This window comes from Pogona vitticeps, chromosome 4, assembly GCF_051106095.1.
Source record: "Pogona vitticeps strain Pit_001003342236 chromosome 4, PviZW2.1, whole genome shotgun sequence".
Lineage (NCBI taxonomy): Eukaryota > Metazoa > Chordata > Lepidosauria > Squamata > Agamidae > Pogona > Pogona vitticeps.
The window spans coordinates 50,020,247-50,035,580 of NC_135786.1; the positions used below are offsets into that span (position 1 = coordinate 50,020,247).

At 40.2% G+C, this 15,334-nt stretch overlaps 1 protein-coding gene across 4 annotated transcripts in view; it reads right to left on the reverse strand.

The window, feature by feature from the left end:
• The window catches only part of MDM4 (MDM4 regulator of p53), a 36,749-nt gene that overhangs the window by 16,253 nt on the left and 5,162 nt on the right, over nucleotides 1-15,334 (reverse strand). For all 4 annotated transcript variants that reach the window (XM_078391901.1, XM_072997318.2, XM_072997317.2 and 1 more), the window contains exons 4-6: nucleotides 7,955-8,088; nucleotides 4,543-4,592; nucleotides 551-618 (exon numbers count right to left, since the gene is read on the reverse strand). In XM_078391901.1, coding sequence (XP_078248027.1) covers nucleotides 551-618; nucleotides 4,543-4,592; nucleotides 7,955-8,088 — 252 coding nt within the window. The remainder of the gene's footprint in view (nucleotides 1-550; nucleotides 619-4,542; nucleotides 4,593-7,954; nucleotides 8,089-15,334) is intronic.

Genomic DNA, 15,334 nt, shown 5'->3' on the forward strand with positions numbered 1-15,334 from the left:
CAAGGTTTATTGAGCACACAAAGCACGGCATCTAACAAGATGACAAAGTTACAACCAGTTTTTTTTAAAAAAATAAGCTGGGAAAAATCTCAAAAAGCAGCCTGCTAATGATACAAAGCTTGATACCAACTCATATAGTTCTTTCTAAAGCTGGACTAAACTAGAGTAATTTAACAATGGCATGGAAAAAAAACAAATTAGGTTAAGCTAAGGTTTTTCCAAGTATTAGAAGCTTTCAAGAAAGGCAGCTATTTAGTAAATATAGATCACTCTTTGCTTTAAAAAATCCCATCAAGAAATATAACAACAATGCAAGCTGGCGTGACTGAGTACAAGAAGTGTTACACCCCAGAAAACACACTCAGAGAATGGAACTCTGTTAGGTAGAGAACAGAGACTGTCACTCTGTCCCTGGTCTGTGGATTGCCAAGAACTTCTGAGGAAAGCAAAGGTCCAAGAATTAAGTCAGAAGTTCTGGCACCCCACCATGCACAGGTACAGAGAAGGTACACTCTGTACGACAAAAGAAACCACCCAGCGGTGGGTTTACCTTCAGTTGATCTTGGCTTGGATTATCCACACTCTGATCCTTTGCGAGAACAAGTGTCTGTGCAGCATCTAGACAGCAGGTAAAAGAAGAAAAAACCTTCCCCGGTAATAGCCATTCACACAACACAGGAGCCCCCTGAGAAGCAATGAATAAAACGAAGCCTGGCAACTGTGGGGTTGAATGTGTTACAAGCTGAGGAAAACATTTTTCTCCACCAACATTGTTCCATTCCTAGATGCCTGATGACCAGAATTTATGCCTTCAGTTCTTAATTTCCAATGAATGAAACATAACCTCCTAAACTGCAACCCACACTACTTCCCCCTAGTCCATCCAGCGCAAATAATTAAGGGTAAATTAAACACAATGCTTATGTAGCCTGCCCTTATATAATTTTTAAAAAATGATAAAACTAGTAACAACCAATAACTGAGAGAGCAGTACTGGACTGGAATTGTAGCTGCCAGTACGCAGCAAAACAGTCAAGTAAATCCTCTTACTGCTGTACACTAAGATCTCTTGCTAGAAAACTCCATCTTTGTAAAGAATGAAAAAATTACTCCGAACAATGCAAAGACAGGACAAGTCCATTTCTTGTGGCTATAAGGTGGCACATTTAATAGTGATAGGTAACCTCTATCAGCCAGCTGCTTCATGATGTGTAAGATGAGGCTCTAACAAAGAAGCAGCAAAGGTTATTGAAAAGGGACAGAGTCAGAGAGTATACTGCAGAGATGCACAATCTATGGTGGTTCTTCAGGAGAATTCTGCAACCAAACAGTACAAAGGTCCAGCAAGACCAAACTGTTTCTCCCATATCACTCAATAGACCAGGGGTTCCTAACCTTGAGTAAACCAGGTGCTATTGGACTACAACACCCAGAAGTCTTCAGTACTAGCTACGATGGCTTGGGTTTCTGGGAGTTGCAGGCCAAGGACACCTGGGTTACCCAAGGTTGGAAATCACTGCAGTAAAGAGTAAGGAGAAAGGGGCATAAGTGGTTAAAAAAAAAGAACACAGGGGCACCCATCTACTTGTGGATGAGGCCACAACCACTGCCAGCATGCAACGAGGGACAGAAAAAAACATTCCTACATCAGTATGAAAAAAAAGGGGGGGGGGATATGCTCACACATCATTTCAGTCTGTGAGTGCCATACCAAATGACAGCAGCTTTTTGTTACAAAACCTAGATTCTTTACCTAAAACAGTTTCAGAATGAGAAAGATTAAGCTAGGATTGAATAACTGGCTACAAGATGGAGCATAATGGAATCCCAAGACTGTCTCTAAACCCCACTGACAGTATAAACAACAACTCACAGATCTGATTACTTAGTCAAAATAGAAAGATCACCAAGAAACAAAATAAATGCTCTCTACTGAAAGATTAACAATGAGTTCAAAATCACTACATATGAATCCCAATTACTACATCACTGAAGTGGAAAAAACATGTGACATGAAATAGCCAAGGGCAACATAAACTACATTTTTGCCTTCAGCATATGCATTGTGGCCTTCGTACTTATAGCAACTGTGCAAGTACAAGTAATAAAAATTGTTCTAAATGTCCACGTTTGTAATAAAACGAGAAAACACAAATACCCTGACTGCTTAAAGAAAAATAGTAGGCTTATTTACTCTTCAAATGCTGTAAATTGTATTTTAATATTTCCTTTATTTTTTTCTTACTTTCAGCACAATTACGAATAACTTGTTGATTTAGAGCAATCCTCACTCTTGCCAAAAGAGAGTACAGTTCATTTGCCAGGTTTTTAAAATTAATTTGTTTCATCACGTTCTAACATTGTTAATCAGTCAAGCTATTAGTTCTCCACTGTTTCTAGAGTACATGCACTCCACATTCCAAATCCAACTTCATTAGGGTCTATAGTGCTCCTAGATTTTCACAGGAGTAGAATCAAGCTTAAATAACATGCCTATATGGAAATTATATAGTAATCTGTTAATGGAAGAAGTTGATACCAGCATAACCAAATGTATTTTCATAGAATCAAAGCATTTAAAGGGATATAAAAGGCCATCTAATTTCTGTATATGTGGAAGATTATATTCAAAGCATAATCTTCCTGATGGCAATGAATGTTGCTAATCAAATCTACGCTTTCAAAAGACCCAGCACCACTTGTCCAATTGTGAAACAGGTAATACACCCTAGAATCCTAATGCCATTTAGATTGAGACTTTCAGATTTTTTTTTCACAACTACCAAATTCAACAGAAATTTCCCCCAGCCAGAATTATGGGGTTGGTAGTTTTTTTTTTGTTTTGTTTTTTTGAAAGCCACTATTTACAGAGCTTAATGACCAAAGAGATTACCACCCCCACAACCTCTTGTAATTCCCATGGAGCTTAGCAAGTCCCACTGACTCCGTCTGAAATGGCTACATGTTCTGTTGGGCCTCAGGTGCACATATTGAAACTCCTTTGAGGATCTGAATTTTTTTGCTTAAAGGTCCAGAAGTCTGGTTGGAAGAATTCCTTATGAACTGTGGTAGTAGTATTTAAAAAACAACAACAATAAAATCCTATACCTATTGCCAATTTACACTTGCATTAAAATAAATTATTTGAGTCTTGGAGGTGAACTGCCACTCACTAACAAGCTGGCTGTGTTCCTGGGTATACCCCAATTCTACGTCCATCCAGTGACACAAATCAGCATGACTGAGCAGCAATTTTCTGCAAAGGTTTACTTAAGCAATGTCCCTTATACAAGCATAAACCAGCAATGGGATTCTGGCCATTAGTTCTTCCTAATGTTTAGCTGAACTCCACCAGTAATTTTGAACACTGTTTTTCAGGTTCCACCCCATGGATTGACATTCTGAATGTTTTTCAAAACTATTTGAATCCTCCTCTCAAGTTTATCTCATTACTTCCTGAGGCAGGATTTATTTTGCAGCAATAGCAAGTCCCTTATTTAATGTTAAGCCTCTTAATCACCCAAAATCTGTTCAAATTAAAAATACAATCAACAAGAGATTCCTAAACCCAGCTTCTTGGAAATCTGTGCTTCAAATACAAGGCGACTTGAGTTCTCCTGAGCCATCTACTACCCACCCCAATTCTGGAAAAGTGTCAAATGCAACTGGATATGATAGTCTCTAACCTTAGAATGGCTGCATCAGAAGTCAAAGTGAAAGAAACCATATCCTTTACCAGGATGGAAGGAAAATACTATTTATCCAAATAAGTCCTTTTTGCTGCCCCTCAGTGGATTCCTCTTATCAAAGAATGGGCATGTTTCTCAGATTTTTCAATACAGCACATACAGAAAATTATTCTCTTAAATATTTGGACTTTAAATATTAGTTCATCTAATGCAAAATTAAAGGTTTTTATTTGTATTACTATATAAACAAATCCAGAAAGTAAGACACCTGTAGAGTATAATCACACAAGTCAAATATCTGTGAAAAGTAACAACTGAGTTTCACTTTACCACTTCCAAATTAAGCAAGTTGACAGAATTCAAGGTAAGATAAATTCATAGAAAGAGACTGCATATAAATATACATCTAAATGCTTGGATCACTAATTTCGTCAGGACATAATATTCTCTGGACTGCACTCACTGTGTTCTATCCTCCCATCATCCTAGGTATAATGACATCCTGTTACTATTCCCCACCTCCACTCAAAAACTGCAGCCCTCCAGATCTTTTTGCCTACACCTCACATCAGTCCAGGAAGCATATTCAACAATGAAGAACTGTGTTAACTGCAAGCTCAAATCATTTGGAGGACCCAAATTGCTGAGCCCTGATCAACTTTAGTGTAAGTCAAATAAAAACGTGCCTGATTTTTGCAAACAACTTACAGTGGAAGAGAAAAGGCTAAGTGTCCCCAGTCATCCCAATGTTTTGTCAGCAGTTCATTTCAGTTTAAAAGTTTTTACATATTTTTCACTTACCTGAATTTTTTAAAGCATTAAATAAATTTGGATAATACTATGAGAAACCTACCTGCAACAGAAGCAGGAGTCACGTTCCGTTTCAGCATGTCAAAAACCGGGCTGTGGAAAAGTATTGACTAGTGAGAATAGAGAATATGGAAAAAAAAAAACCATAAACAATTTTACTTCAATTTCTAGGCAAGACAAAGCTTGTATTAACTGACCCCAGTGGTAAAAATAGTATATACCTTGCAACAAGGAAAGGCATCTAGCAGCAGCAGAAGTTTTTGCTGGATGAAATAAGAAGCCTGACAGAAAGCATTTTCTGCCCTTCTGGCAAATATAAATATAAAATAAATCTTGTGCCAGGCCTGCTTACATGTTATTGCCTTGATATAGAATGAGAGAACTCTTTGTACAAGCAAAGAGTTAAGTATCCCTCGAATCTAGTTCTCACACATGAAGTGGATTGCCAAGAAGACAAAAATGATGAGTATCAGCAAGAAAGTGAAGATGTTTGTTGAAATTTCCATCTTACACCAACACCACTCAGCATCTGAAGACCCTATGCCAAATCATTAGCAGAATGTGCAGCAGAATTAGGTGATAAATGGTACTCAGATGCTAGACTGAATAGCTTCAGAGTTCAGGAGGCAGAAGAGGGTACGATCTTTTAATGTTTCCTTGGTAAAATTCCACAGAAATGAAGAACAATTAAAGGGGCTAGGCTAAAACCTGTTGGTTTCTGTGTTTGCAGGGAAATTTGCTTTATTGTAAAATATGATCATTATTTCCATGTCAAGCTTGAAAATATACATATCATTTTATCTGCTTATTTAGGATGTGTATAGGTCCTCCAATTCAATTTGGAAATCAAACTGTTTCGGAATGTACCCCGCTGCACTCTGGAGCAAACTGCATAATCCCAGACCACCTCCCGCTAGATACAGTGGTGCCTTGCTTAACAAGCGCACCGTTTAACGACGAATCCGCATAGCGACGTTTTTGCGATCGCTAATGCGATCGCATTGCGATGTTTTTAATGTTAAACATCGCATTACGATGATCGTAAGCGTTTCGCTTACCGATTTTCACATTGCGATGGTTTTTTAACAGCTGATTGGCGGCTCCAAAATGGCCGCCGGGTAAAGAAAATGGCCGCCCGCTGTGTTGCTGCCCGGATTCCTCGCTTACCAGGCAGCGAAAATGGCGGCCGCATGGAGGACTTCCACATAGCGGTGAGTTTTGTGCCCATAAGAACGCATTAAACGTGTTTTAATACGTTCTTATGGGCTTTTTTTCCCGCATAGCGACGAATCCACATAGTGATGATTTTTTTGGAACGGATTATCATCGCTATGTGGGGCACCACTGTACAATGTTGTATCTTTAGTGGGGAGGAGAAGCAAGGCAAGGAGAAGCAAGATTTACACCCCATCCAATTTAATTTGTGATCCAGATACTAACTGAATTGTAAACAGACTTCACCCTGGGAACAAATGTGAACATTTGCCTCAGGCAAATCCCAAACCTGGGATTGCCCAAACTGAATGCCAAGCTCTCCTACTCCCCATCAGCACCTCACTGTGCTACATATCCAGAATCATCCAGAAGTGGCAAATAAGGAAAACTACCCAATGTGACATGGCTTCAATCCATCTTGCAGTGATTACACCAAGTGCACTACTCACCATATGTTTAATTCACAGGGTTACTTCTTACGACAGTTCCAGTGGCTCTCAGAGAGTACTGGGGTAAGAAGTAACTGCACAAACTATGAGATATGCAAGAGTAATGAGTACCATACAATTGCACTCATTTCACACGCTAGCAAGGTTATGCTCAAAATCCTCCAAGGTAGGCTTCAGCAGTAAGTGGACCAAGAACTCCCAGAAGTACAAGCTGGATTTCGAAGGGGCACAGGAACTAGAGACCAAATTGCTAACATGTGCTGGATTATGGAGAAAGCCAGAGAGTTTCAGAAAAAACATCTACTTCTGCTTCATTGACTATGCAAAAGCCTTTGACCGTGTGGACCACAGCAAACACAGCAAGTCCTTAAATAAATGGGAGTGCCTTACCACCTTATCTATCTCCGGAGAAATCTAGATGTGGGAGAGGAAGCAACAGCTAGAACTGGATATGGAACAACTGAATGGTTGAAAATTGGGAAAGGAGTACAACAAGGCTGTATATTGTCTCCCTTCTTGTTTAACTTATATGCAGAATACATCATGCGAAAGGCTGGACTAGAGGAATCCCAAACCAGAATTAAGATTGCTGGAAGAAATATCAATAACCTCAGATATGCAGACGATACCACTCTGATGGTAGAAAGTGAGGAGGAATTAAAGAACCTCTTAATGAGGGTGAAAGAGGAGAACGCAAAAATGGTCTGAAGCTCAACATCCAAAAAACTATGACCATGGCCAACGGCCCCATGAACTCCTGGCAAACAGAAGGGGAAGATACGGAGATAGCGAGAGAATTTCCTTTCCTGGGCTCCATGATCACTGCAGATGGTGACAGCAGCCATGAAATTAAAAGACCCCTGCTTCTTGGGAGGAAAGCGATGACAAACATAGACAACATCTTAAAAAGCAGAGATGTCACCTTGCTGACAAAGGTCCGCATAGTCAAATCTATGGTTTTTCCAGTAGTCATGTATGGAAGTGAGAGCTGGACCATAAAGAAGGGTGACCAATGAAGAACTGATGCTTTTGAATTGTGGTGCTGAAGGAGATTCTTGAGTCCCCTGGACTGCAAAGAGAACAAACCTATCCATTTTGAAGGAAATCAACCCTGAGTGCTCACTGGAAGGACAGATCCTGAAGCTGAGGCTCCAATACTTTGGCCATCTCATGAGAAGAGAAGACTCTCTGGAAAAGACTCTGATGTTGGGAAAATATGAAGGCAAGAGGAGAAGGGGACGAGAGGATGAGATGGCTGGACAGTGTCACCGAAGCTACCAACATGAATTTGATCAAACTCTGGGAGGCAGTGGAAGACAGGAGGGCCTGGCATGCTTTGGTCCATGGGGTCACCAAGAGCCGGACAGGACTTAACGACTAAACAATAAATGCTTGCAGACAATATGCTTTCAATGTAATGTGCATTCTACCACGCTTGCTAACAACCATGCAACTGGCAATATATACGCCAGGCAAAAAAAGGGGCTAACAACAACATACAGATATTATTCACTCTTGAAATCCAGTATCCATGGCTGACTGCAGTTGCTAACAAGTTCCAACACAATTCTCACAAGTCTTCATCTGTCAGGAATAGATTCGGTAGTCCCTAACCATTCACATTAAAACGTAGGAATTTAACATTATCAACAAATACAATGGATTTCATTCAGATACTTGTATCTAAATTCTGTCTCAGAATTTTTACCAGGGCTGAAATGGGACACCTGGCTGAGAAACATGTTTAAGACACAGGGATTTTATTCCATATATGCTTTAGAAACTTCCTACCTTGGATCTTTCACAGAAAAACTTTCACGACCTAGAAGACTCCCTAGTTGATCTCCTCCACAATACACCATGTGCTGTTGTCGTTTGTCATACAGTTGTTTCAGAACAATATATTCTCCAAGATAATGTATGATCTAGGCAAATTAAAGATAATTTAGTATAATTAATAAATTTTAAATCATTAGAGACTGTTTTCCATTTCAATTACATTGGTATTTGTCAAACCTTTACAGTGGAAAGTGCCACATAACAGTAGTCCCCAATCTTTAAAAACATTGTATATTATAACTCTATTCTGTTTTCCTTTCCTACCTCATTCATGTTTTGTGAACTAAAAATCCTTCTGACCTTATAAAAGGATTAAATTATCATTCACTTTAATAAAGTGTAGAAACTGGAAAACAAAGAAATCTCTTGCTATGAATCTGTATCAAAGCAAGACACAGGTTGTAATTTCCCACCCACCTTACAAGACATAACAAGGGACATGGAAAGTTCAGAAACCAAGAAGAATCTGCAAGAAAAATTTGCAGTATACTCTTGCTCTCCCCCCCCCAAAAAATTGCTCCAAATAGCTATCAGTACTGGTCAGTCTTTAAGAGGGTAGCAGTGGCAGGAGAGGAGCACTAAGTTTCAGGAGTGGCACAAAGTCAACACCAACACACTTCTCTTACTGTGCACTATAATGAGGAAGATTTTACAGCTCCCCAACTAAAAGAGGGCTAACCACAGCCAAGGTGCAATTATAGAGATGGGGAAAGGATTTCCCTCACCAAGTCAAAGCCTCATCCAGCCAAGGTTCAAACTCTGCTGATATAGTAGCAAATTGCTCTTAATCACATACCTCATCTATCAGTCTCGTTTAGCTTTTTTTTTTTAACTACACATGGTACAGGCTTCAATCCCATGCATGTTCTCTACATTCTTGTCTGACATGGATTTCTGGGCAGAAATAAATCTGGGTTCAAAAACAGTCACTTAGTGCTTGCTCAGAAATGGAGATGGCACAATTCAATTTCTAGGAGGCTCAGTCCACCTCCAAATTCGTTATGTGCCGTCAAGTCACCTCCAACTCATGATGACCTTACGCATGAGATTTCCAAAATACCCTATCTTCAGCCCTACACAGCTCTTGAAAACTCAAACCTATGGCTTCCTTTAGGGAATCCATTTTGAATTTGGTCTTCCTCTTTTCCTGCTGCCTTCAACCTTTCCAAGCACTGTCTTTTCCAGATAATCCTGCCTTCTCATGATGTGCCCAAAGTGGAACAGTCTCGGTTTCAACACTTTTGCCTTCAAAGATAGTTCAGGCCTAATTTGGTCTAGGGCCCACTTGTTTGTCTTTCTGGCAGTCCAAGATATCCACAAAGCTCTCTCCCACATCTTATTTCAAATGAATCCATTTTTTCCCTTGTCAGCTTTCTTTTCTGTCCAGCTTTCACACCCACACATCGTGATCAGAAATACAAGAGTGTGGATGGTCTTGGTCTCCAATGGCACATCCTTATGCTAGATAATATTTTCTAACTCCTTCATTGTTGCCCTTCCTCCAAATTAACATTTACTAAATCATCCCACTTTGCAATGATGTTTAGGCCAACTGCTTTTGAAAATGAGCTTTATCCTGAACATTCAGCTGCTGAGGAGATACACAATTAATAATTAGGCTCTGTTACTATCATTTTAAAACTTGCACTAAATTGAGAACTGAATATACCAAACATAATCGTGTTGCTATTATTGTTTTATTCACTTCTTAATGTTCAAGAGGCCTTTCAACCACTCACTCATCCTAATTTCCTTCTATTTATATATGGGGAAAAAGAGATAAGGGGGTGATTTGCTTAGGCCAGTGAGTCCAGGATTGAACAGTAATCTAAACTGAGGTTTTGCAAAGCCCACACCAGAGTAGCTCTGGTAACATCTAACACTATACAAGCTAAAAAAAAAAAAGGCTTTTTAAAGTATACAAATACTTTCTAAAATCTAATATTAAGTCACAACTAATGTAGGCCCAGTGAATAAGTGGGTATTTGTTGAGTCAACTCCTCCACAAGTTCTACTGATTCCATGGGTTTACTCTAGTCGCAACTTACTGCTGGTTTTTAGCCAATGAACACTATCTTACAGATCTGATGAAATAGATTGTATGGTTGCTCTTTCAATAATCCAAAGTTTAAAGGCATTTGTGATGATGACAGAATTGTGTGTTTTCTGAATAAAACAGAAAGGACAAGGGTGGAAATACGTGAGTGTGTAACAACATTGGCATTTATGCTTTTAGAGTAGTTAGGAAATCATTTTGAATAACAGTACAGAGAAGGTATACATGTTCATGCTTGTTGTCAATATATTAGGAGGATGGGCATGCTAGTAGTATACATCAAACAGGTGTAATATATTTCATTATAAAACTCACATCTGTTGTGCACTATTTAAACAGAGAAATAGATGTTCACTGAGTAATAGCCATCTCAAAAACTGATGTATTATGTACAGTATATCCTATTCCACCACTAAGACACTCATAAACTCTTGCCCCCAAGTCTCCCGTCCAAACACTGTTAGAAAATAGCACTAAAACCCTCTAGTAGTTTGCTTATTATTTCATACCAAGAGAGGTGGTAGTAACACAGATATGAAGTATTCTGAACCAGGTAAAATTTACAATATCATTAGGCATAGACCTACTGTATGAAATACTGCAATTGGTTAAATGCAAGTTTATGCACTCTAGGCACTGCTTAATTTCAGTGTCACTGTGTTAAGGGCAGTCTAGATATACCTGAGTCCAATGTAGTACAGAAAAATATTGTACCAGATACTGGATATAATAGGAGCCTATCTTTCAAGCAACATATTATGCATAAAATCTGGCCTCTCTTCTGCTTCAGCAGCAAAAGAGGCTCATTTGAAGATAAATACAAAATGAGAAAAGTGATAGCAATGTTTCACCTAGAGAACAGGGACAAATCCTTACTGTGTTAAATGCAGATTGCTACAAGAAATTAACATTTTAACACCAAGCCCCCTTCATTTAAAATATTCAATTTGTTTTTGGAAAATATTAAAAACTAAATAAGTTATTTAAATGCATAAGTGTTTAAAATAAGTCACAGAGCTCTGCAGGAATATCTGACACATTCCTAATGAAAACCCACTGCATTTAATTCCTAACTGACAGGATACCCTTGTAAATCACAGCTTGTGTCATTTTTCTAATCTTGTACACACTTTGCATTTTAATCTTAAAATAAATGCGTTTGCGGGCTGTCTTGGGTTTAGCTGACAAGACATTTTCAACAGAGAAAGAATATTTTGTAGAGCATAATTTTAAAACTTGCAAGAATCAATTGGCAACAAAGAAAAAATTCTTTTGGAAGTACCTCGGGAACACAAACACCTCTTCCAATTCCTTACATCGCTTCAGTATCCTAAACCAGGGGTCTCCAAACTACAGCCTGCGGACCACATCCAGCCCGCATTGCCTGTTTATCTGGCCGAGTGTTCAGCCCTTGAAAATCTAGAACATATATGCAGTGGCCCTCACTCTAAAAAGTTTGGAGACCTCTGCCCTAAAACAATAAGCCTTATTTTGTGCTCTCATACCAGCTGCTACGAGGAGGTGCGGATAAGTATTGAGCCTTTCCCAGAAAAAATTAAGCTAGGAAGCTATAAATTGCAGGGTGTATTGGCCAATTTGTTTGTATTCAATGGTGCAAAAATCAGCTATCTATGATTTTAACTTATCTTTCATCTTCAGGTCCAAAGTGAACATGGCAGCACTTCCAGAAAAGTTCAATGTGGAAGAGCATAGGCATCCTTCAGTCTCGAGAGACTATGGTAACATGCTCTGAATCGAGGAGTGTCCCTTCCAGAGCATGAAGCCCAGGTAAGGTAATATGGAGGATAGGCTGTTACCCAAGCAGCAGATCCCCCCTCTCCACATTGCTGAAATGGTCCAATGGAAAGGCAAGAGCCAATACAACTGGTTCCAGCAATGTCGCAGGAGTTGGCAGAACGACACATGCTGCCTTCGGGACTCCAGCTCCGGATTTTGCCTCGAGGTTAACTCCTGAAGCCTTTTCCATGAGTGGATATAGCCACAAGGCAGTCGAGGTTTGAAATCGGAGTTTTCCTTCTCCTAGAGGGGCTGCCTTCCATGGCTGACGAGCCCCACCTACCCGGTGTGGAAGAGCATACGACCATAATCAAGTTCCTGTTTCTCCAAGGGAAAGGTGCAAAGCAGATCCATGATGAAATGTCACAAACGATGGGTGACAGTGGCCCTTCATATGCAACAGTTAAACATTGGGTTGTCAATTTTAAAACTGGCCATTTTGGTGTTGAAAGTGAAAAACCCAGTTTCTGTCTCTGTGCCTGCAAATGTGAAAGTCATCCATAACATGATCATGGAGGACCGCCAAATATCAGCCAAAAGTATTGCTATATATCTGAGAATATCACACAAGAGAGTTGGTGCCATTACCCAAAATGCCTTTGAAATGAGAAAGCTGGCAGCAAAGTGGATCCCCAAACTTTTGACAACCAAACAAAAGAGGAAACGTGTGGAGTCATCAGTGGCTAGAACATTTTGCAAGAAATGAGTCAGATTTCTTGGGCAAACTGGTAACTGGTGATGAGACATGGATCTACTGTTACAATCCTGAGACAAAGGAACAGTCTAGGGCTGTGGTCCCCCACCTTGGGCCTCCAGATGTTCTTGGACTTCCAGAAATCCTGGCCAGCAGAGGTGGTGGTGAGGGCTTCTGGGATTTGTATTCCAAGAACATCTGGAGGCCCAAGGCTGGGGACCACTGATCTAAGGAATGGAGGCACAGTGGTTCCCCCAGGTCAAAGAAGTTCTGAGTGCAAAGGTCAATGCAGAAACAAATGGCAACAGTTTTTGGGGATAAGAATGGAGCTCTGCTGGTGGACTACCATGGCAAAATTGACGTCCTTAGGCTTTCAAGTGATGCCCCATCCACCCTATTCTCCCAAGCTGGCTCCTTCTATTATCTGGTCCCCAAACTAAAAAAACACCTAAAGTGACAACGATTTGGGAGTGTTTTGGAGGCAACTAATGCTGCAAATGAGTGGTTATACCAGCAATCAGAAGAATTTAATCTGCAGGGATTTAAGAAGCGGCAGGACAGATGTCGCAAGTGCACTGACTTCCTGGGGGAATATGTAGAATAGTGTGGCAGTTAGTTTCCTACCTCAATTTTTTTCTGGGAAAGGCTCAATACTTATCAGCACCCCCTCATACAGCAGGATCTTAAAATCTGTTTTTTATATATAGATATTTTTATTTTTAAACTACTAGGAATAGGGTAGGGAATACAAAAGGTAAAAGGAGATGTAAGGGATGGGAAAAGGGTTTGGAGGATAGGAGAACACAGAATATACAATCATCCACTCTATTCATATTAGGTATACATGCCTCTGATCTATTCATTTTTCAATGCAAAAAACAACTTTGTATTCTTTTATATACATATACATACATATATATGTGTGTGTGTGTGTGTGTGTGTGTGTGTGTGTGTGTGTGTATATATATACACACACACACACACACATATACATATACACACACACACAGAGAGAGAGAGTGGTGCCCCGCATAGCGAGGTTAATCCGTTCCGGATTAACCTTCGCTATGGGGAAACATCGTTAAGTGGGACGGGGAAACCCATTGGAACACATTAAACTTCATTTAATGTGCTCCAAATGGGCCCAAAACTCACCGGTCTCCGATGTTTCCCCATGTTGCGGCGGCCATTTTGGGTGTCCCGGCGGCCATTTTGGGACCGCCGAACAGCGGTTCCCCATCGCAATGCGAGGATGCCCTCACATTAGCGATGGGGAAATCCGCATTGGTATGCGGATTCTTCGTTAAACGGTGCACTCGTTATGCGAGGCACCACTGTATATATACATACATACATACATACATACATTATACACACACACACACACACACACTATTTGGTTATCCTCTAAATATCAGCTTATATTCATATTTTAATTTAAATCTAAGTTATTCCAACTCTATCAAGAAGTCGAGACCAATTATAAAGTACATCCCCTTTTTCAATTTCCTTCTGCCTTGGACGTACATTCAGCCTGTCTGGAAAGATATCCATTTCTGGCACTTCCCATATTTTCTCAGTACTTCTCTCGTTTTTGTGCCTCTATTTTCTTCCAGTTTTGGGGAGATAAAATTAAATCCAGGACAGTAGTCTGATTTTTAACATCACCTTTTCTAACCATGTGAGCTACCCAGCTATAATAGTAACTCTTAATCTCAACTATGTTGCCTGGCATCGCTCTCAATAAAAACTGTTCTGGGGTTACTAGTTTCATTCAGTTGTTGTTTAACCTCTGATGGTTTCCCTTTCATCAGGTCTTCTACCTGGTTGAGGTACTCATCTACCTGCTGAAATCCTGTTATTATTGTCATTTGCATGGTAACCAGCCATTCTTTGTCTGGCAACATTCCCAACCATTGATATTTAACATTTTCGGAGGTTATTTCCATCTTTCCAATACGTATGGTTTGTATAAATAATATATTTGTGATTCCACTATTTTACCAACAAACCAACCATCATCAAAAACCTCCCCTAGGTATGTCCTCCCCCTCCTTGACCAGATATTATAGCAATATTCTCAGAAACCACACAGTCCAGCCGAAAAAGAGTCCAATGTAAGCATCAAACAGGGAGCCAGTCTCTCCTAAAAAGAAAAACCATCGTAGTCTTTTAATAAATCCAGACCTGATTTTCTTAGGTCCTCCATCTATTCTGTTAAATTCCACTCGCTGATGAGCTGATAATTTACTGTCTGTTGCTCCCAGGGATTTATTCTTCCAAATCCAGGAAGGCTCACTCGGACCCTTGTGAGGCTCCCCCCCACCCCCAAAGGGGCGAAATCACTTCCAGGACCTTTTCTGAGGCTTGAAAGGCTCAGAAAAGGTCCTGGAAGGTCACGATTTCACCCCCACTGGCCCTGTGGGGGGAGCCTCAAAAGGGTCCTGGAAGGCTCACTCGGACCCTTGCGAGCCTCCCCCCACGGGGCCAAAATCGCCAGCTTCACTCCATAAGACGCACAGACTTCCCCCCACTTTTTCGGGGGGGGGGAGTGCATCTTATAGAGCGAAAAATACAGTACATCAAGCAGCTCTGCTTTCAATCTCTCTCATTCACTCTTGAATATGTGCTAGCCCACCTCCAGTCTGGAAACAAACAATCCATTCTTATTTGCCTCCACAATGTCATCATGTAGAAGGGAAGAAACTCTTCTGCATCAACAGGAGGGACAGAAATTTGGTTTGAGCCAGATTAGACTGAGGTGAGCAAAAAGAGCTGGTATAGC